The following is a 23,612-nucleotide window of genomic DNA, read 5'->3' on the forward strand; positions in this document are numbered from 1 at the left end:
CTTAGTTTTGTGCTGTTGAGGTTTTTTAAAAATAGTTCAAGATTCTGATCCTTTCAGTGACATAACGCCATAAATGACAGGTTCATGTTGTGTTAACACCCAACATGTGTGGATTTACTTTTCCCACAGAGAAAATTCAGTCTTGGGTCACTCTTCCTTTTAAGTGATCATACCGGTATGCACCGTAAGCTTTGAAGCGTAAAACAATCCGAGTCATGCATCAAACGATAAGTCAGCCACATGAGGTTTGTGACAAGAAAAGCGCACGATGCTGTGATTTGATATTCCTGACAGCCGGCAGCATGTGGTCTCACTCTGCCTTTTACTTTCCCTGAAACCTCAAAGATCCGTGTCTTGTAGATGATGTGAGGAAAGAACCGATTTTTGACGGTTCTTTAATGGGCAGAAACAGCATTCAGATGGTCGGAGTTCAAGCGAACACCACCACATCTCTCACCACCATTCTGATGTAACAAAGGAAGAAAAACATTTGGGGCAATATATGAAATATCTGTGGTCATTAAGGTTTTTCTCCTTCTACCTGAACCCAGATTGGTGGTTTTGTACGAGGTTTCAGCTTTCCCTTGCAGGACAAATGTATATACATAATGGTTTTAAGGTCCTTTTGATGTACACTAAGCCATGTGGTGCTTCATCGTGTGTCGGAAACCGTGAGATTACACTGAAAAGAAAAGCAGATCTGCTGATCCTTTAAACTTCCCACAGCTCTTTGCGCAGGACATCAGGTGTGGCAGAGAAGTACGAGGCCCATAAAGTCATCAGCTCGTAAATTTATGGTTTTATATTCCTAAACCTGGATCATATACGCTGATATATGCACTTTTATTACAGCACTGGTTTGCTGTAGATTATCTGGCCTATATATTTTATCTATACTGTTTTATTTCATTATGCTTGGGTATTTAGCCTTTTCAGAATTTTTTAAGAATAAAATGAAAGTTGAAAATTCTGAATAAGGCCCTTTTTTCTGAATAAAGCAGGTCAACATGTGCAAATAACACAACACCGACCTGTTCAAGAAGGTGTTTGATGATCAAACAAGTCTGACACTGATGGAAAACTTTGAAAAAAATCCTATTTTCACGCCAAGATGCAAAATGGTACGAGTGGCTGTAGCTGTTCTAAAAATGTTGACGTGATAAACAAAATGTTACATTAATTGGAGGACGCACAGCTGCATGTAAACAGGAATATTCATGGAATATCAATTTTCATTAGCCATGTAAACAGCTTAGTGGGAATGTTGTCTTTTTCAGAATAAGGGCAAAAACTTCAGAGATACAGCATCTGATTTTCCTAAAAGAAGAGGGCTTAAAGCTCCTTCGAACCATCTGGATAAAAAAACAACAACAGCTTTATCCATTGAATGTTAAAACTGATTTTCCCCTCTTAAGAATGATGGTTGATCAATTTTATCACCAAACATATTGGTATATTAAATGATGTTTCTTTCCAACATCGTATATTTTCTAAACATGTTAATATTTTGCTTGTGATCTACAATTATGATATTGAATTATATGGAATATGGAAAAGTTAATACAGTCACAACTTAAGGAATGGGTTAAAATACTTTTTTTAAATCATGAAGCAAATGTAGTAGTACAGTTCATGGAGTCCAGTTTATATAAATTATTGTCACAGCGGATGTGTGGAATAGTTCAAATGTAGAACAAACAGAGAAATACAATCTGGTCTTTGTAGTTGTTTACATGAAGATAACATCTCAGAATAACGCTTCATTTCTTAGTTCATAACTAAGATTCAGAATATTGTATATATGATACATTTCTACCAGGTTTACGTGTTTTTATTCCGTCTTTAATTGTAGTATGCTGTCACAATCTCCTGCCGCAACAAATGCAGATTTGTCGATTCATGTGAGTGATGCTGTGTGAGTGAAAATTAATTTTCAACTGAAATTAATCTTGGAAATAATTTAGTTTATTGAATGTTCATCCAGTGCCAACAGGAAATTGTTTCAAAGAGAGAGGCAGATCAAAAGCCAGTCGCTTTATTATTCCTAATTAACTTTCAATATGAATGTGATTGTAATTTTGTTTTATGTCTATTGCTTTATAACAGTTAATCAAAGCAATATGAGATTAAAAAACTTTTTTTATTGTTGTTCATATAAATTAAGTGGGAAAAGAAGTAATATATTAAAAGCACTGTCACTAGTTTGAAGCAGGAGTTTATTACCAGACTAATTAGTGGGAATATTACCGAATTATAAATCGTTCCAGCATGGTTTTCCTCAGTAAAGTCTATAAAACACTTAATTTCAATGTTGAATCTTTTAGCAGACATCTTTACTGTCGTGCCACATCTGATTAACTGACTCTGCGCTGGTCCATCTGCATGTGTGGTCATCTCACAAGCTGCACATTAATGAAGTCACTCCAGTTAAGGAGAGACTTGGGATTCCTCACAGGAAGTTATGATTTTGGGGGATTTCAGTTGATGGTAAAAAATAAAGAATCGTTCCAGCTTTGCATTTTTTTGTGCTGTTATTAAGTTACAGTCAGCAGTATGACATATTTGTGTAAATGCTGTAACCTGAAGGAGATATATTACATGTTATTGTGCAACCCTGTGTTATAAAATGAGAAATAAACCAAACTTTTATTAGAATAGAACTGGTGTAACACTATACAAATGACATCATGACCCCATCAAACCCTCTGAAGGACTCTGGACCCAGGCAAATGATTCAAGGTTGCTTAATAGTGTTGTTCGTACATCAGTTTTAGTAGTTATATTACTCAATAACCATTTTATTTGTTCAAACTGGTGGATTAATATAATTTACCAGGACAGACTGTTTTCTTTCTTACCTGTTTTCTCTCCTCGGTCTCCTCGGTCGCCCTTCTCCCCCTTGAACCCTCTGTCTCCTCTGTCACCTGAAGAAAAACAGAAAAACATCATCCAGGAGAAGAAATACGATCTAAAGTCTCTCTCTCAATCTTAGACAAACATTAAACTTCACTGTATAAATGGCGACTATTTCTAAACTCCTTACAGTAGCCATTTTTCCATTAAAGCCAAAGAAAATTGAGGACGTTTGCATCAAGTGGTTTAGAGCAAATAAACAAAGCTGCAGTAACGTACTTTGGTCAGAAGATGGCAGTGTAATGTGTTGCTGTAGGCTAATCCGTCAGTAAATAGTAGAAGAAGAGAGAAAACAGCAACAACAGAGGTTGCTAATCTAAATTTTGGCCACCAACTAGAGAAACTGGAGCAAAGTCTTCAGGAATTTGATTCTATTGGGCAACTTATAATTGTACTTTCATGTCAGAGGAAACAGCTGATCAGTCGGAAATCAGGTTGGCTGAGTCAGTGATCTCTTTTAAATTTCTTCTTAAAATATACTTTTATTGGAGAGTCTTTCCTGATTTTACCTGAACTTTGCCTTCCCTTGACATGTCTAATAACTGAACAGAACTATGCCATTTTCTAACATTAGTTTTATCTGTTGTTTTTTAATGTCTGAATTTAACTTGTCTTTGTAAAGCACTTTGTAACATGTGTTTTGAAAAGTCCTCTATGAATAAAGATTATTATTATTATTATTATAATTATTATACAAGTTAAATCTTCGCTATGTCAAAACTTATTCTGAAAAAGCGTTTCCATCTGAAAAGACAAAAAACACCTAAGCGAGCGTAAAAACTTTTATGCACATTTGCGAAAGTTTTATTGGATTTTGTTGTTTCCATCAAGCGTTTCTCATGAGAATCTGCAAAATGTGCTTTGGGTTCATTGATGGAAACACAAGTTATGTCAATGGACTTGTAGCAAATCATTTTCTTGGGTCATGCTTCAGTTTCCTGAACACCAGCTTGTTTGTGGTTCACGCTTATTATAGTAAGTTGTTTTACTTTTCTAAGGTCCAATCTAATTTTTTATGTCTCTGCATGGCCAAGGAACATATTGGATTCGATCTGTCTTTTGTTTTAGTTATCTTCCTTTTTGTAATATTTGGACCAAAAAAAAACATTCTTAAAAACACACTTATGATAACTTAATTATAGTCTGTGTGTCAGCATTGGAATATCAAAGAAAACATAACCAAAATGTGAGTTTTTCAGTGTTTGTCACTCACATTTTGTTCCTATTATTTAGGTAGAAAAAGCCTCTAAAACACCACCAAGTTTCCCTACAGGTTTAAGTGATTACACTAACAATATGTCGTTTTTTAATGACCCACAATGGTAGCTCTAATCATCAGCTGAACTCAACATACCATCAAAACTAATCCTGAAGTTTTGAGTCTCACTCCCAGCCACAGCAGAGCACCCTTGGGGGCATTATAAAAGTGAAATAACACACAGAAGCAGCTCAACCATCCACAGGTTTACATCCAAAAACCTCTGCCTCACACCCACTTCCTCTCCTTTGTACTCCTTTGTACATTTTTAGCAAGAGCCTCTAAAATAGTCTGCCCTGTAATCTCCCCTTGTGATATGTGGGAATAAAGAGTGAAAAATTAGAGGACACCAGCCCCGTGCCCGGTGCTTAATTCACCTCTAAAAGTTGTGGTTTGGGCAGAAGAGAGGAAGTGGAGAGAGAGAAAATATGTTATTTTATACTGAAATATGTGTCTAGGTAAAGAGTGTGTTTACGGTTCAGATGTTTGCATGTGGGAAAAGTTAATTCAATTCAAACTGCACCTCAATCAGTGTGATTAAAAATCTGTTTCGTTCATGGTTTCTGCAGAATGACAGTACATTCATGCACGTCTCTTTCCAACAATTAGCAGCTTGGATACGACTATTCCTCATTTGTTTTCATTTCAAAATATCATTCTATTCCAAACTCGGGGGAATACCCTCCGAAGGCAGGAGAGGGAGTTTGTTCCTGTGCCATTTGTTGCTAATTTTCAGCCATGAGGTTTAAAAACCACACGTCTGTTTTTGCCATGAAGCTATAAGAGGACCAGCCTCGACTCGGCATTTATCCCACCTTTAATTTGACTCTTTATTTTACGTCCAAGACCGCAGAGGCAGCTGCCAGCCGAGGTGGCACTGTGTCCCACCTACCATGTGCTACAGTACGTGTGTGTCCGTGTCTGAGGAGTGTATCTGACACCACGCCCTGCCTGTGACGGGCCTCAGCTGTCACTGTCACCTCCATCATGACCACATCCTTAACAACTACATAACACTGAAAAGAACCCAAACAAACAAACAAACTGAGAGCTACTGCTGAGCCACAACAGACAACAGACAGCAGATGCATTTCATTTAAAACTACAAGAGTTATGTTTCACGTTGGTGGCCCTGAAGAGTAAATCTGTGAAGTTTGAGGATTTAAACTGCACTAATTAACAGTTTTAGCCACGTTAGCAGCTCCACGGTGGCAAAGTCGGTCTGTTGGTGCACCAAATTTGTTCAGACTTAAATATATCAACAACTTTATGATTCACAGTGTGACTGGAGAACACAGCAGAGCATTTAAGAGCCAGATGTTTCTGAGGAGCTTGGTGGAGACCAAAACAGAGCTAAAATGTGACTCATCGTTGGACATTAAATCATCAGTCGGTGAAAAACACAAAAGCAAATAAATTCTAAAGTTGCTGCAGCAGTCAGACTCTACAACAGCACTACTCACAGTCAACCACACACCAAAAATGACAATAACCTCACTATAATGTACACAAACTGTTCAATATCAGTACATTCAGTACTGCAATCAGGTGTATTATCATTCCACTGTGCAATATAAATACTTTTCTCTGTGTAATGGTGCAATTTCAACTGTTGAGTCCATGTATATCATATAAATTGTTCCTAATTTTAATTGTATATTCTTGTTAACATTGCTTGTTTACTATTAATTGTTATTTTATTGATTCTTCTTCTGTTTACTTTTGCTATACACTTTTACCGCTCTAACACTGAAAATGTCCGTGTTGTGTAATAAAGGAATATCTTATTTTATCTTAATTGAATGGTCAACAGACAACGGTTTGCTAATGTAACTAAGTACATTTACTAAAGATTTATACTTCTACTCCAATACATATAAGAGGTAAATATTATACTTTTTACTCCACTTCATTTAGCTGACAGCTTTAGTTACTTTTCAGGTGAAGATTTAACACGAAAAACATGATAAATTTGAAATGATAATGCGTTTTTATAAATAAAACCACATAACAATATATTAAATAGTCTTTAAGTATATATAATACAGTCTGAGTGGGTCCAGTCTGCATGACAAGTACTTTTAACAAGTACTGCATTTTGATCCTGATACTGTAGTAGTTTACCGTAAGTAAGTTCTGAATTCGGGACCTTTACTTGTACACTGTAAAAAAAAAATCTGTTTAATTTACGGTAAAATACCGGCAGCTGTGGTTGCCAGAACATCACCGTAAAAAATACAGTGAGCGTATGTAAATGTAAATATCAGCAAAAACTGTAATTTATACTGAATAATCCCATTACTTTTAGGATAATTGTTTCATCGTGGTATTCCTCCATTAACTTTACATGGAAATTTTATATTTTTAGAGCAAAACTGTGTGTTTTCTACAGTTTATGGCGGTAGAATTTAAAGTTTTATAGTAGTAGTGTACAATGTACAATGTTTAATTTTACGACCTATTTTTGATGCAATTTGACAGTTTTTTACTGTAATTTCCACAAACATTTTTTACAGTGTAGAGGATTAATTCTGCAGTATGGTATTCCTACTTTTACTATAGTAAGGGATCTGAATACTTCTTTCAACACTGCTAACATGTTAACCATAACCACTAGATAAAAATATCTGTGTGTCAGTCAGCTTTTTGTGGAGTTTTTCTTCATCCAAGTGACCAAGAAAAAGATTAATCCATCTTTAAACACCAGAAATGACTTCAATAATTTCGGCAAACATGGCTTGTTCAGCTCGGCTGCTCTGTGGTTCTTTACGACCAAAGAAAGAGCCAACACCTATTACACTCCCCGCTCAGTCTACCGGCCATTCTTCTATAAAGAGAAACCATGAAGCTTCTCAGTGCTGTTTTAACAAGCTCTCAGCATCCACAGCTGAGTCTTCCGCTGAGGCCCCGTTCACACCAGAAAGTCTACAAACGCTTCACCCTCCGCTGGTTTGTTAAACCCACATCCAGACCACAGATGGGGAGCAGCACAGACTCACATTGTTGTGAACTGCCAGAGTGTGGATGTCCAAACATCCACGAAGATACTTATTTTCTTCATCCAGTCTCCAGTTTTCTTGAAAAACACTTTTTTTTTGTGATGTTTTGAACTCTTTACATAATTAACCTGTCAATCCAACAACAACAGTTTCTGTGTGTGTGTGGGTGTCACTCTGTTCATGATTGTGCAGCCATGGTGGCTGAATAATTTGCTGCCTGAGCTCATTGTCCATGTTTCCTTTTGTTTACTCCAAACAAATCAGAGGCTCATTACACCAAATTACAACACGCAAGCTATTTTTTGCAACAAAAGATTATTTCCTGCTTCACATTTTGAAATGTTTTACTCCTCAAAACACCAGTGACATTTATTTGCAAAATATGATGTTTCCACCATCAAAGTGCTGAGACAGGCCCCTAATACATTAAACATGCCCATTTATAAGATGATTTCCCCCAAGAAGTAGAAAACCAGGTTTATAACATGAGACATTTTGGAGATTTCTGCAAGAAATGCATTTTTTAACGATTGGATGGCGAGCACTTCTTTTGTGTAAACTGCTGAGAAACCCCCTTACTTTTAATATACCTAGGAAACCAATACATCCGCTGAATGTTTGAGGTCTCTAGTTTGTGGTGGTAAAGTTCCATGAGGCTGTGATTATCCTTTTATACAGCAAAGTCAAGCTTCCAAAAATGTTTTAACTACATTAAAATGGCTACAACAGGGACTAACATCATCACACATGAATACAATTGGACTCATTGGAGCCCAAGAGTCTCAGCTTTCCATTGATATCCAATTTATGCAATTCTAGGACTGTTGAGAGACCCCAGATCAGGGATGGGCAACTTAAATGCTGGAGGGGGCCACAATTTTTCACTTAACCAGATATGATGAAACTGCAATTTTAAATATGTTTACAGTGCAGTAACTTAACATATTTCATGCTCAAATGCATGTTTAACAGTATAAAAATTGGAATACAAAAGGTTTGAAGCAAATAAAAAATAACCACTTCCTGTGATTTCTTTTTTTTTCCAGTGCAAGAACAGCAGACCAACATTAATTGCAAGAAGTAATTTTGTGCATTTTTACACAGCACTTTTAAGATTTAATGCTCAAATGCATGTAGTTGTACTGAGGGCCACTTCAAGTGAGTTTGCGGGCCGTATGCGGCCCCCGGGCCTCCAGTTGCCCATCCCTGCCCCAGATTGTAGAAATATCCAAACACAATAAGCAAAATGACGAATCTGCCTCAAACTGGATGGGATCAGCATAAAGTGGGCATGTCTGCAAACAGGAGACCCATTTTCATTCAGATACTGGGTCAGAGGTCAAGAGACCCCTTTGAAAATGGAGGTTTTCCTTAACAAAAATGTGGCCTGTGGCTCAGTTGGTGGAGCTGATCAGAAGGTTGGCGGTTCGATCCCTGACCATGCTAGCCCACATGTCTAATTATCCTTGGGTAAGATACTGAAGCCCATCCTAATGCTGCTTTCATCGGTGTGTGAATGAATTTCCCAATGGTGGCAGGTGGCACCAGTATGAATGTGTGTGTGAACGGGTGAATGAGTGCAGTCTGTAGTGTAAATCGCTTTCAGTGGTTGCAAAGCGACTAGAAAAGCGCTTTATAAGTGCAGCTCCATTTACTTTGGAGCATTATTTCACTCCCTTCGTGACAAGATATCATGATATGGTATCAATGATTTTCTAACATCTTCTCTCTTTATATGATACCAATATCGTCTCTGTAGGCTTAAGACCGAGTCTGCTCCAGCCTCTGAAAATAAAAAGTCAGCAGGTTTCCTCCGGCGGGCTGTCAGAACGCAACACAGACAGCAGCAATAGACACATCAATCTATATAAAAATGCACCAAAAACTAGCATGAAGTCTGGTGCAGAGTGTTGAACCACCACAGCCAGACGCATGCGCTCACACAGAAGACAACACATCAGCCCGGTCCAAGGTTTGCAGAGCCGCCAGCCAACATCGGGACTGTGGGACTCCAACACTGGACACTTCAGCCAAACCCGAACCTGATCAGCAACAGCTGTTGGCTAAACACACCAACTGTATACGTCCGTACACAACGACACGCTGACACGAAAAAGACTAAATCGGCTTATCATATTTGTCATGGCAATGTTTTCCCCGACAGCGCTCCGTCTGTGTGTATTTATTATGGTTGGCAGCGTGCGGCTGGTGATGCCAGAGTGGAAACGTCAACACTCCGGGGGTTTGTGTCGATATTCTGGATAAATGGACGAAGGAACGCCAGCGAGAAAGACAGAAAGTGCACCACCACGTCATCAAGTGTTCAAAAATCTTTTCTTAATCCAAAAGTTGGCATCTTATTCTCATGTCTACTTGGAAAATTTGACACTCATGTCAAAGAAATATATATTTATAGTGTGCAATGGAAAACGACTGCAAATACAGAACGGTGGAGAATCTCCTGATGCTCTCTTATAACGTGTAATAGAATATTCAGCTGTCTCGCTCAGCTATTAAATGCTCATCATGGATTCTGTATCATATAGAAGAATTATTAGCACACTTAAACTCTCAAGGAGGAACTGGGTTTTCTATAAAAGCACATGGGTCACTGCATACTTTTAAATATGTTGGGAAAATAGTAATTGACCCTTTAGATTTGTCCTTTAGACTCCTTAATCAACTGAGGATGATATTTGAACTAAATTAGGGCATCAAACATAACCAGAGGTGCAATGGTTAGTTGATTAACTGATTTGTCGCCAACTTTATGCAAAAATTGCAGAAAAATGCTGTTTTAGCCTCACAAATATGGAGGATTCCTGATTTATTCTGTATTATATGACATCATATTGAACATCTTTGGGTTTTGGATGGACAAAACATGAAATTTAAGGACATCACCATTGACTTTGATAAACTGGGATGGACATTTTTCACCATTTTATGACATTTTATGAACGATTAATTGGGAAAATAATTGGCAGATTAATTGAAATTAAAATAACTGTTAGGTGCAACTCTACACATGACAACTGTCTATATAGAGCTTTACTTAATGATATAATATATATGTGTTTGGTTGGGTGTCCTCGATTTTCATCTAATTGAGTAGTTGATTTAATTTTCAGGTCTGTAAAAATGAGTTTGTCTTCAAAAAACCATGCAAAATACCACTATAAATCTTCTGTTTACCAGAAATGTGCTCAGGACTTTATTAGAAATAAATAACTCAGCATGAAAAAGGCATAAAAAATGATTAATCAGCTAAAGAAATCTTAGTCGACTAAGTCCAGAAACGACCAATTAGTCATTCAATCACCTAAGAGAGTGTTTGCATTTTGTTTTTGTCCATTTGTCTCTGATGAAGAAACACTAATGTTAAAAAAAATATTAATAGAAGGCTGCAAGTCAATGAGTGTACTCCACTCTTCTTAATGTTTCTCGAAAGTCACTTTAACATGTTTACGATGCCCAGAAAGCTGCATTAATTGTTTTATTGCTGTATATTTAGTAATGAAAATACTTTCTTGCATCGACTCATTCACGGCAGCTGATTTGATGAGTTCAGACAGCTGCTCCCGTGGAATAAATAAGGGAAGATATGGATCGTTAAGCAATTATAGCTTCCATGGCGAAAAATAAAAATCAAACCACCTGTTAGTGACGGAGGATGTGTGAAAGATTTGCTTTTGCTGAGAAACTTTCTGTCAAGCAGCCGACTGAAAACTCTAAAATGATTTGAGCTGTGACCGTGTTGACAGGATTCAGCTGAGTTGCAGAAGACTGCCTGCAGGGAGCGGCGGGCTTTTTGTACTGACGGACTTGTGAAAGACGAAGTGTTGGGCGAGAGTGAGTGACTCAGTTTAATGTGATTATTATATTTAATCTGTGCTGTACATTCTTGTGCTGCAGTATGTTTTCTTGCCCGTAACATCAATGGACAATGACATAAATCAACACTGCTTTCATAGAGTAGATAAACTACTTATGACTGTATAAAACATGTATTAAGGATGAGATATTAGAGACGTACCTCTGGGACCAGAAGGGCCAACGTCTCCTTTTTCTCCTGGAAAACCGTCACGTCCAGCCGACCCTTTAATTCCCCGGTTTCCCTGGATCCCTTTTTCTCCTGTAAACCCTGAAACACAAACACACCAGCTTGATTTTAAAAACAGTGATTAACAAACCATAAAATAGGAAAACCATGTGGTTATAATATGCTGCAATTTGGTTGTCAGACTCTTCTTGGCGTGAGCTGTGAAGATACTCAGAGTGTCCTAACTACCAGGTCTTCTACCTGCTTTAATGGTGAATCATGTTTCATCAGTGTCTAATTTCACTTTCAATCAAAACAATAAAAAAAATTGGACTGTGATGATGTTGTGGAGCAAGGTATATTCATTAAGGAGTTTGTATGATTTCTTAGGAAAACTTAAGCAGTGCAGTTTCTATGAAATACGACTGAATCACAGTTTTACAGTAACATCACATGAACACAGTTAGAGGGTGCCTTGTACATTGATTCCCTTAACCCTCTGGGGTCTGATTTACCACATAATATTTACTATGCCCATGTTTGGTATTTGGTATTTTCTTAGCACAACTTCAACATGATCTGACAATTATTTTTTCACTTTAACCCACTTTATTAACCCTTTGGAGTTTGGGGCTGTTTTGAAGGGTTTTGACTCTTTTTCATTCTGCCTGTATAAACGACTTAAAAAATGTTGGTATCATTTTTTTCAACACAACCTCACCCGATTATTATTTTGTCATTTTGACAAAATAACATCAATCAACATTTTGAACACAAAAAAAATTACAAAAACCACACACAAAAACCCCACAAAAAACATACATAAAAAAACACATAAAAATACACAAAAAATGTCAAAAAACAGAAAAACAAAAGAATACAAGAAACACACTAAAAAACACACAAAAATCACACAAAAACATTAAGCATAAAAGATTGCATTAAAAATGCTGAATCCACACTGCAAAATTCAATAAAATCAAAAAACAAAAACTTCAGTAATATCATGTTACACTTGGTCAAGGTGTTTTTTTCCATTGCTGAAAAAGAGTTGATGTGCTTAATTGGACATGGAAACTTGTGGAAAAGCCAAAACTTTAGAGTGAAGCTGACAGCAGGGCTCCACGCCGCTTCGTTTTTACGTTGCAACGTCATGAGGTGTCATGCTCCGGCGCTTTCGTGGACTCCAGAGGGTTAAAGCCACGGTTTAATCAGCATTTAATGGAAAATGTTTCTGTGCCATATTGCTGTAATTGAGTATAATTCTGTGACTCTGTATGATAACATATCATGTGGTGTTTCCTGTGTTTCCCTGGATGTTAGAGCCACTAGAGGCGTAAAGATTACAGGATTAATGTCATTGACAGTTGAAAAAAATGATTAATACCTTGAAATAAATTACAGATTTCTCTGGGTTTTTATTTGGGGTAATTAAAGTACACAAACCAACAAAATGTATAACATAATGTAGGTTGAGTGGAATGTAGACATTTTAATGCAGAAATGTAATACTATAATGTACATTTAAGTTTATTTTTGTTTAGTGCATTAGCAAAATTAGGCTTTAAGTTAAAAACACAATATTTAAAAATATATACCTGTGTTTTTTAATGCAAAAATGGCAGAACATGCTGTTTTTAGCCTCACCAATGTGGAGTTGTCCTGCTTATTTTTTGTTGTATATGATATAAAACTGCTTTGTGTTTTGGACTACAAAAAAGAACAAATTTAAAGACATCAAACTGACCTTCTGAAATTGTGTAGAACAAACATCGAGAAAACAATTGGCAGATTAATTTAAAATGAAAAAAATACACAAAGTACACAACCCAACAAAATGTATAACACAGGTTGAGCTGAATTTAGACATTGTAATGTATTTCTGTTTAGTGTATTATTAAAACTAGTCTTTTAAAGTTACAATCACAGTATTTTTAAACTCATCTCTGTTTCCTGGCAGGTTCAGCTGCAGTTGATTCTGATTGTTTTGACTTAATAAACCCTTTACAAATGTTTTCCAATTATCATTTGAAGAGGAAAGCACCCAATCCCATCCAATCTAAATCAACCCATGAGTTAAAGGAGCTGCTGCAGAGCCAATAAGAAATGAATATAATGAGGACTTCAGGTTAACTTTTACTTACAAATTGCTGCAAACTCCACTGTACAGCACAGCAATTTCAAACAAAAGGAATAACATGTCTTTTATGACATATTCCAAAAAGTCTGACTGCTTCCTGACCCTCATTTAACTTAGAAAAGACACAAAGATGTTGGAAGAGATGTTAACGTTCACATCTTCCACCATCTGCCAACGCTCCAACTCTGACTGCTCGCTGACTCTGAGAAGAATCCCGCTATCCTTTGTTTTGTTCCATTAAACAATCCAATTCAGATTTTCTGCCCCGTGGCAAACAATGAGGACAGTTGTTTACAGTAAGCACGCTCAAACATCTCAGAATTATTGTGCGTAATGAGTTATTGATTGCAGTGTTTAAGCATAAAGCGCAATCTTTGTTAAAATGTCGCAGCGCTCCGATATGCTCTGATTGCACTGTTGTGGCTACGCAGCAATCTGAATGAAACAGTGAGACTGAAAGCATTAGAGACGGAGACACGGAGTAAACCGGTGATGGATGAGGTCATGTCTTATTCTGTGGTTTCTATCTCTCTGCTGAAAAGGGTCAAGAACTTCCTTCTTTAAAAAAAAAGCCTATAGGGAAAATGCGATCAATCATATTCTGGAAGCGCTCTTTGTTTTCTGCTGGACGTTCCAACAAGATCGTCCAAAAGGATTCTTAAAGCCTGGACGTGATGACAGGTTCCTTTGGCTTCCATAGAAATGGAGCAACAGGAGTAAATGTGCTGCTTTACAAACAGATTATGTCGGCCTGATAATAGCACAGAGGTTTTTTAACATGAAAAAGAAGTGTTAGCAGTAAAAGAAATCCAAACAATTACTCAAATGTCATTAATCAGAATAATAATTGTCCTTTTGTGTAGAATTTATGATTCAATACTGTTTTATTCAAGATTTTTAGTGGAAGTGTAGCTTCCTCTGATGATGTCTAATTTGATTCAACAGACTCATTGAAAAAGCATTAAAAAAACACACATATACTGCATCTTCATACCTTTGCTGCAGCTTTTTCTATAATATGTGCACATTCAAGGGCAGATAATTGCATTTTAAACTGGGAAATATGCTTATTTTCTAGTTTATGCTTGCATTTTTGGTTTCTACTAGAACAAGTTTATATGCTTAAAAGTTTAGAAGCATTATTTTAATTTTTTTCTCATGCTGCAAACATGTTTTATTGTTTTCATAGATGCAGCTGCACCTCATATGCCTCTGTAAAGTTAGTTGTCAGATTGTTACCATCCAAAGGCTGCACAGGTGCTGTTAGGTACCCTCGGTACTGAAAATCATTCAAATCTTTTGGTTGCATTGCAAAAAAAAAGAAATTGCATGTTGTATGAACTGGTTATACATGATCCCTGGTACCCTCTTGAACAATATGTTGATTTGCAATCAGAAATAATCAGGCTGTAAAGGGGATATTGTGTCTGTCTTCCTGTAACTTGCTAACCTGACGTTGCCGTCATTGGAAACAGTTTGGATGGTTGATTGGATGAACCGTTTGTCAATCACCGCCTACGCCACGCTGTCTTTGGAGTCAACGATTGTCTCAATTACATAAACTACGCCTGTAACAACTCCTGACAGGATGCTGATTGGTTAACAACTGGTTGTTTGGACACAAACATTACTTGAAGCCTGACAGGATGGATTTGCAATGTTGCTCATGCTCTGAGCCATAAATCTCAACTTTATCTCCACTTACAGACACTTAACTTACCAGTTTTATTCCTAACTATGTTCTAAAGGTTTTCTATAGGTACATGTTTGTTCTAAAGGTTTGTCTATATATAATTTATATCCTGATTTACAGAACATGGTGCTCCTAAAAACATGATGAAAATGTATTTTTTTTATGGCTTTTGACAGTATTTTCAGAATTTTCTGAAAATATCATCTATCATTTTTAAATGATAAAATGAGATAGCTCAATTTCCTTCTGTTAAAAAACTTTGAATCTAATATATTAATAAAATTGAATTGGCTTCATCCAATGTTCAGAGTTATGTTGAATATTTAATAGGTTTGCACCTAATTTGCATATGGAAACATACAATTTCAGAAAAATTGCAATGCAAAAAAATATTGTCTTAATGTAAATAACAAACTGGGGAAGTTTCATGGTGATATCTAAAAGTTATAAAAATTGCCCTATTCACCAAGGCTCATAATTGCTGAATCCTGCAGAGATTGTCCATCACTTGAGATGACTGCTCTCACTTAAGACAACAGCTTAATGGATGTTGGGGTCAGTTCTGTTTCGGTCTCGGGGGGTTTCCATTCAGCCTGCTTTGTTTTCAAGCTGACTATTAAACAAGCCTCTTTCCTCCGTACCCTACAGTCAGAAAAGTTCACATTTTCCTGGAACTATAGCGGCGGTGGGGGGGTTTCCTTTCAGCAGGAAGATAATGCTTCTTGGAAATGTCATGTGAGAGCTGCAGTTCATCGGCCAGGGAATGTGGGATGGATGATGACAAGAGGGTGATGAGTCAAGAGGTAGTTAGCTGGAAACGGGCCCAAAAACATCTGGATTCATATTGTTGTTGTTTGCATCTTACAGTAAAGATGAAGAATTGTCATTTCATGGCTGTGTGGTGCCAGCTCTGTCTGGCTGAGGCTTCATGTTGTGGTTTTTGGAGGAATAACCTACAAGACAAAGATAGATGACCCGTCCCACCGGCCCCGTCCACACCCTGTCTGAAAATAAATCCACATCCAAAGTCTGGGGCTTTGTTTTCTTAAGCCGATTTATATATGACCTTTTTTATATTCTCTGTGCTTACTGTGTTATTAATGCAACTCAATGTAATCACAAAAGCAGAGCATTACCACCAGCCACAGTCTGCTTTGTCTTTAAAAAGTAGCTGCATTTCCACTTTTAATGTGGCTTAAACCTAAATCTTCCTGCGGTAGAAAAAAAAGTTTGTAACTCAGAATTTTGTGTTTACATTGGGAATTTATAGGGCAAGTAAACTTTATGATCTATGAGCTTGAGCTTGTAAAACTCATCTAAAAACCACACCAGTGCAAAAACAAAAACACCAGACAGTATGTGACACTGTGTTGGTGCGTCTCTGGCTTCATGTTCATTAAATCAGAAAGAAGTTTTAACAGAAATATTAACTTTTTTTAATTAATTTATTTTTTTTACACGTATTGAAGAGATTTACTTCCAAAGCTAGAATATAACACCATTTTTAGAGAGATTTCCCAAAATCTCGAACTATTCCTTGAACCCATTTCTACCTGAAGACTATATTTGATTTGATGGGAAAATATTATATAATAATATAAACATTTGTTCTGATCTGTCTAAAGTCATGAAATCTGCCACTGACAAACTTTGGGCAAGTATCTATCAGAAAAGCTTTGAAATATTTGGATGACATAAAAAAATAACAGTTTTATCAATAGTCAAAGTTAGGATTTTGGAAAAATTAGGAAACATAACATTGTGTTTAGTAAATGTTTTCTATAAAAGAATACTTTAAAAAAATGCATATATGTGTATCTCTTTGATTTTGATAGTAAACTTGTTATAAGTTCATAAATACTTGATTTGATCCTTTTAGTTTCTGACATAAAGCCATTTTCTTGTCATATAAAACTCTATATTTAGTCTTTGGGCAAATGGGATTACTGTTTTTTCCAATAACATAGTGTAAAACAGCAGTCCCATGTGCCTAAAGACTAGATAAATGATGATAAGTAAAACTCACTTTTCAGTAAAACCCACTTTTTCCTCAAATTTATGCACCGCCAAAGGAAAATTCAATATTTCAGTTGCAGAAACACATGGGTCATCAGCTATTGTTTGGATGGGTTGAACAAACGTCCCATGTCCCGTGTGAAAACAAAAGTGATTTAAACATCACTGAACTTCCGTGACTCACGTTTTGTGCGTCATGTTTTTACGTAACTTTGTCACTTTCAGTAATCACTCGTAACTACTTCATTTCCGGTATTTACGTTCATTTATTTATTGTTTAAACCGTCTTTTATAACCTTAGTGGGAAATGTTTCCCCTAAACCTAGATCAGTGGTTTTGTAGCCTAAATTCACAGAAACTGCAGCTTTTTTTACAACTCGACCCGTATGTGTATGTATATTGATGTGTGAGTGTTTTTTTAGAGCGCTCCCGAGCCGCAAATCACTTATATGTGTCGTTATGGGTGATATTGACAAACGACCTATTCTGTTGTTGAGGTTGGAGATCTTGTTGGTCTGGTTGTACCCACCTCTTAAGCCTGTCAGCCCAGGAGCCCCGGGGGCCCCAAGTGGTCCAGTATCACCCTTCTCTCCCTTTGGCCCTGGAGGTCCTGCAGAAGGAAACACAATTAAGGTCACAACTGGTGACATAATGCATTGGTGACATGCATGAAAATATCAATGCATAATATTCCACTGGTGTTACATAATTTTGAAGTCCTTTACCACCGATACTATCATACTTTTATACTGGACGATCAAAGTGGAGATAAAAAGGCAAAACATTGGTCTCTGTCAGCTTGGACTGCTGGTGTTTCACCTTATTTTTCAGATGCTGGAAGAGATTGTAGATTGTGATAAACAAAAAGGCTAATTGAGTTGGAGAAAAGCTCAGTAAACTTCTGCTTTTCAGGAACGGAAAAAAGATACTTGACACAAACACATAAATCCAGCTTCACTAAGTGCAGAATGTCATTCTTGCCAACTAAAAAGTGAACAAGGATTTAGCAAAAATCAAGCTGAAGTTGCAACAGTGTCCAGTTTTATAGGTTTTGACAAAAATGGCTGCAGATGCATGTTTGTAATCCTTTTTTTTTTTAAATGACTCACAACACGTCAATAAAAAAAAGTCTTTTTACTTTCCTGCAGTTCTCCTGCAGACAAATGGGAGCCGAAACAGGGATTTGTTAGGAATTAAAAAAAGGTTGAAATATAAGAGACACTCAGTCGGACCGAGTGTCTTTATTATTTCAGCATGCTGAACCGCTTATCATTAAAGGTGTTGCCAAAGTCAAGGCAGGCAGGAATCTGTGTAGATTATGACTCGAAAAGTGAACACATGGGACCCGAACTTGTTACACAGAGTAAAATGTGAGACTTTAATTCCTGCAGATAATGATTTTATCAGTGTCAAGAAACCCTCTTCATTTTTTTGAATCATTTTTATAGTCTTTGCACACACACACACACACACACACACACACACACACACACACACACACACACACACACACACACACACACACACACACACACACACACACACACACACACACACACATTCACACAGACACACACAAACATGTAGGCCAAACTGAGTCTTACAACTGGTGGAAGGATTCAGTCCAAAAAGTTTGTTGTACTTGGAGAGAGTGAGTGAAAGAGAAGCCAAATAGTTAGTGAAAGAGGGCGAAAGAAAGAGAGAGAGAGAGAGAGAGTGAGAGAGAGAGGCATGTTCACAATGGGAACCACATGTTTAACAAGGTGGACCACAACACAGCTCGAGGGAATGCTTCGAAATTCAGGGCTTGTTATTGTCCAGCACATGTCCAGCGGTTCTGATGCTTCAGAGCCTCTAATGTTCTTAATTTGAATTTTTCTGATGCAGAGAAGCTGCTCAATGGCTTTGAGATACAGATCTGCCCGCTGACGCCTCGAGCAGCTTCACAACTGGACACACTTAACTGTTGACTGCAGGTCACAACACTGTGAAAAGGTCACATTAAGAAGGGTGTGTGTGTGTGTGTGTGTGTGTGTGTGTGTGTGTGTGTTCTGTCCTTATTAGGAGTTCAAACTGAGAAGAGTTGTTCAACACGAGGACTCTTATAGTGTCAGGATGAGGTCAGAATAAGAGTTTGGAGCTGAAATGTTTGGCATCAGTATAAAAACTACTGGCAACTATTGTGAAGCTCCTTCATGATGAGAAGTTCCTGCTTTTTTAAAACTAAATACATTTATATTTTGTTGTGTTGCTTGGATGAGTTTTTAAATCATTTTGTGACATTTTATGGAGCTCCAGGCTTCCCACAACTCAGTTTGTTTATGCTGCCATGTTGGCAGGAAAAGTGTGAGCAAAAATGAGCTTCTGCAGCATCGATTTCAAGCCTTCAGAGAAAACTATGCACTTTAACTCCAAGGACATTGAATGCTAAATTGCAAAATTTAAAAAACAATTTAAAAAAAAAACACCGCCATGTAATGCAATAATGTCCCCAAATGTGAATTCATGAGTACACAAACAGACAGAACAGAAAACGCTCTAGAGCTGCAGTATGCAGACATACGACTCTGAAGAGTATTTGACAGCCTACTAAAGACTGAAGGGGTATAAAGAGATGAAATCTGGATTGTGATAAATGTCACTTTAGTGAGTAATAACATATGCAACATCCAGTGTAATGTAATCACTGTGCTAACTTGTATCTAGCATTAGTTAGATACATTTATTTTCACGTTATCTTATTTAGGTAACTATATTACTTCTCATTATCAGCAGTTAACACACAAGTGCCATGAAACTTTACTACAGGTAAAACATTCCCAAAGACTTAAGGGACAAATTTACAAGAAGATTGCAAGGCTTTTGGGGCCTCTCAACATGTGCAAATAAGTCAAAAACAAAGCCAGTAATTCTCAAAGTACCCACAAAGGGTAAATTGCACCTCTACCTGCGCTGCCAAGCAATTGACATCTTGGTGCTCCGGTTCTATTTGCACATATTTAAATCAGGTAATATGCACACATTTGGTGCAAAATTGGTCCCTTTCTACGCCAAAAAAAAAGTCCAATTCACAAACAGCAGCGCTCATAACCACATGCAGTTAAAGTTGAATTTTTACAGTTTCCAGAGAGCTGGTGGTCACTGAAGCATATTTATAAGGACAAATACAAGTTTGAATCAAACACTAGACGCTCCCCTACGTGTCAATTTTGATAATACATTAAATTAATAAGGTTAACAAAGAAATTCTGTAGAAAGAATCTATATAATCTTCTTATTGAAGGCCTTTGTGCAGAGTTGACCTGAGGACCTGATCTGACCTGAGTTAACTTTTGGTTCACAGTTTCTTATCCCACTCAGTGCTGAGTGAGGACAGATTTAATTCGATACAGGTTTTGGGCTCCTGCACACTTTTGACTGGACCCAACGGACTCATGAATGGTCAGCAGTCAACAATATAACCTGAACAACAGCTGTGGAAGTTACGTCATTTAAAATGCAACATTAAAGTAAGAGACCATGAGAGTGTTTGTGATTGTTACTTTAAGGAAGTCACATTACGGCATGGAAACTATTTTATTTTTCAGGGTTTGAATTTTTATTGGTTTTAGACAACACCAATAAATTTTTACTGTAGGCCACTTTATACGAACAATATAATAAGGGGTGTGGAGGACACACAATTATTTGAATATATATAATAATAAAATAATTAAATAAACAAGTACATATAAAAATAAATACAATAATAAATAAATTAATCTATACATAAATAAATAAATTTATTTAATGGATATGGAAATAAGTGTGTAAATAAATACAGGAAAAAATACAAAAATACAGAAATAAAATCCATAGAAACATAACTTAATAAATGTCTTATATTTTTTTTGATATTGCTGTTTATCTGTATTTATTTATTTATTTATTTATTCATTCATGTATTTCTGTCTCTATATGGGAAGAAATATATATAAATAGATTTGAAGCATTTATTTATTCATGTCCCCTTTAATTATACAATTTTATATGTTTATTTCAGTATTTATTTATTTATTTATTCATTTATTTCTGTCAACATAATGCATTTATTTATTTATTTTAATATTAAGCATTTATTAAGAATTTAAAAAAATAAAATAACTATTTATCCCTGTAATATGAGATCCTCCATGCATGAGAAGAACATACATTTGATTCAATTAACCCTGATAGATCTCTTACTGTATAGAGAAAAACTCTGTGGGAGCAAGAAGAAGAGTCAAGTTACATTTCACAGAAGTCAGGAGGATTCATCCTCTGGGGACCATAAATTTGTCATAAAATGTCATGGCAATCCATCCAATATGCTTTGAGACATTGTATTTATTTTGATGTTTTGTATCTGGACACTTGATCCTGCTGTTCACAGGAATCAACAGATCAAAAGTTAAGAGTTTAACCCCGACAATTCAAGAGAGAAAGCTGGATTCACTGATATCTGAACCTCTTTTCACACATTCACAAATTCCTAAGTTTGCTCACATCACCTAATGAAAAGTCTGGGTATTAAATTCCTAAAGCTCACATTTCACTGTCAATTATTCCAAGCTATGAACACATTAACTAATTTGCTTTTAAACGTTCTTTACGTGTGTCTGCATGCCTCAGCTCAGGTAGAGATAGTTCGCCCTGGTGGTCCTGAGGATTGCGTCCTTGCTAAGAGTTTGTTTTAGCAGAGCTTCACATTATTAATCTCTTGGCTTCCACAGTCCCATGTGTTCATTCAGCTGACAGTGTTTCAACAATAACATGCCCAGCGGCCCCTTCAGGATCAGCCTGAAAACATCTGACAGCACCGAGTCCAAGAATACAACACTAGTGTGGAGTTCAGGCGCCTCCATCCAACATCCAGTCTGTGTTACATACCTAATGCAGGGTGGAGCGACAGGGCAGAGAGTCTTTTCTGGAGACAGACAGTCTCAGCAGAGATCCCAACGCACCATAATGGGACAACGTGTATGTTGAATGTAAGGGGAGATAAGGAGAGCAGTTGTGAAATTCATCACTATGACGGATGACGGGAGGCATTATCAGGGTTTATGTTATGTGAGGATCCAGTCATTTTAACAAAGAACAGATGGACGGAGCTGTGGTCAGAAGGAGGCTAACATGTTCAGTGTATGTTCCTAATCTTAGAGGACAGGGTTGGGTTTTAAAGTGATTTGTTCTGAGGGATTTAGAGCAGTGGGTTTCTACAAAGTGCCTTGGTTTTTACAGATACTGTTACACAGAGACAGTATATTGGCCCGAAGATAAGACAATATTTATTTACTTATTTACTCGGAGAGACATTTGTGGTTATAGGATTTTTTGGGTAAGATGTTGTGTCTTGGATTACAAATGATCCTGTTGTCTTGCAACAAGAAAAAAGATTCCTGAAAACTGACTGAACCTCCCAGTCTTCATTGCCTGTAGCTCTGCATGCAATCAGTTTAAAAAATATATATAATTTGTTTTTATGACTGGCTGTTCTTGACCCAGGATGCTTCTAAAATGAAATTACTGTCCTTTACACTGTATGTTAAGTATGTAAAGCTTCTTCTTCTGTTAACAATATGCACGTAGAATATCCAGTAACATAAACCGAAATATAAGTTGCACATGGAGACATGCACACAATAAGTATGCCAAGACCTAACTTGCGCTGTACAGTTATTGGTGCATACAAATTTTAACTGAGTATGCACAATATTAAACCTAAGGTGCAATGCATGCTTTTGCACTCTAGCTGTGTGCAATAAAAGTAGAATATCAATGTGTGTGACTGTCATTCATGCAACTTCAATTGAAGTTTGCCCAGAACCTTCTACCCCCGTGACAGTAAGAGATGATGAAATCTCACAATTTCCTTGAGAAATAACGAGAGCATTTCACAGAAAGTGGGTGAAATGGATGACCATCAATGCAAACAACAAGGACACTATTATATCTGTTTTTGTAAAAGACAGAAAAATAATAATGTGAGTTGAATGTTAAGTGTGTGTGCACCAGCCTCGTCTGAGCAATGCAACTCTTCACTTTTTAAGCAAACATGCCACTCAAAATGCACATTACTGGTCATCAGACGACACAGAGCGCTCTAAATGTTTCCAGGCCTCAGCTCCGCTCAAAGAGACTTGAAACGTATGACTAACTCAGCAAAAACTCCTGCAGCTCAGCAGCTTTCAGCAACAACAGATCACCCATCCAAATCTGAACATGACACCATTGCTGTTTGAAACCCTCTGATATTTAGATCTGGATTTCAATGAGACTTTCGTATGACCTGCAAAAACTGGAGTTAACTAGAGAGAAAGTTAGACCTTTCCAGAAGTTATGTAAAACTGAGTACTCTCATAGGATTTGTTTTCAAATCATTAAACTTAAAGCCCTGCAAAAACTTTGCTAAATAAATAATAATCAAAGTTCAGGTTCAGGAAAAAACATCCTTATGTGAAGTTTAAAGCAGCTTTATATAGATGTGTGTTATAATGGCAATATATTAAAAAACAAGGGTGTGAAAAGGGTCG

The 23,612-nt window shown here is 36.8% G+C and overlaps 1 protein-coding gene across 1 annotated transcript in view; it reads right to left on the reverse strand.

Moving 5' to 3' along the window:
* scara5 (scavenger receptor class A, member 5 (putative)) overlaps positions 1 to 23,612 on the reverse strand; it is a 111,284-nt gene that overhangs the window by 29,438 nt on the left and 58,234 nt on the right. The window contains exons 8-10 of the mRNA XM_059355836.1: positions 17,540 to 17,671; positions 11,207 to 11,314; positions 2,844 to 2,924 (exon numbers count right to left, since the gene is read on the reverse strand). Coding sequence (XP_059211819.1) covers positions 2,844 to 2,924; positions 11,207 to 11,314; positions 17,540 to 17,671 — 321 coding nt within the window. The remainder of the gene's footprint in view (positions 1 to 2,843; positions 2,925 to 11,206; positions 11,315 to 17,539; positions 17,672 to 23,612) is intronic.

The sequence above is a fragment of the Centropristis striata genome, chromosome 18, assembly GCF_030273125.1.
Source record: "Centropristis striata isolate RG_2023a ecotype Rhode Island chromosome 18, C.striata_1.0, whole genome shotgun sequence".
In the NCBI taxonomy this organism is placed as follows: Eukaryota; Metazoa; Chordata; class Actinopteri; order Perciformes; family Serranidae; genus Centropristis; species Centropristis striata.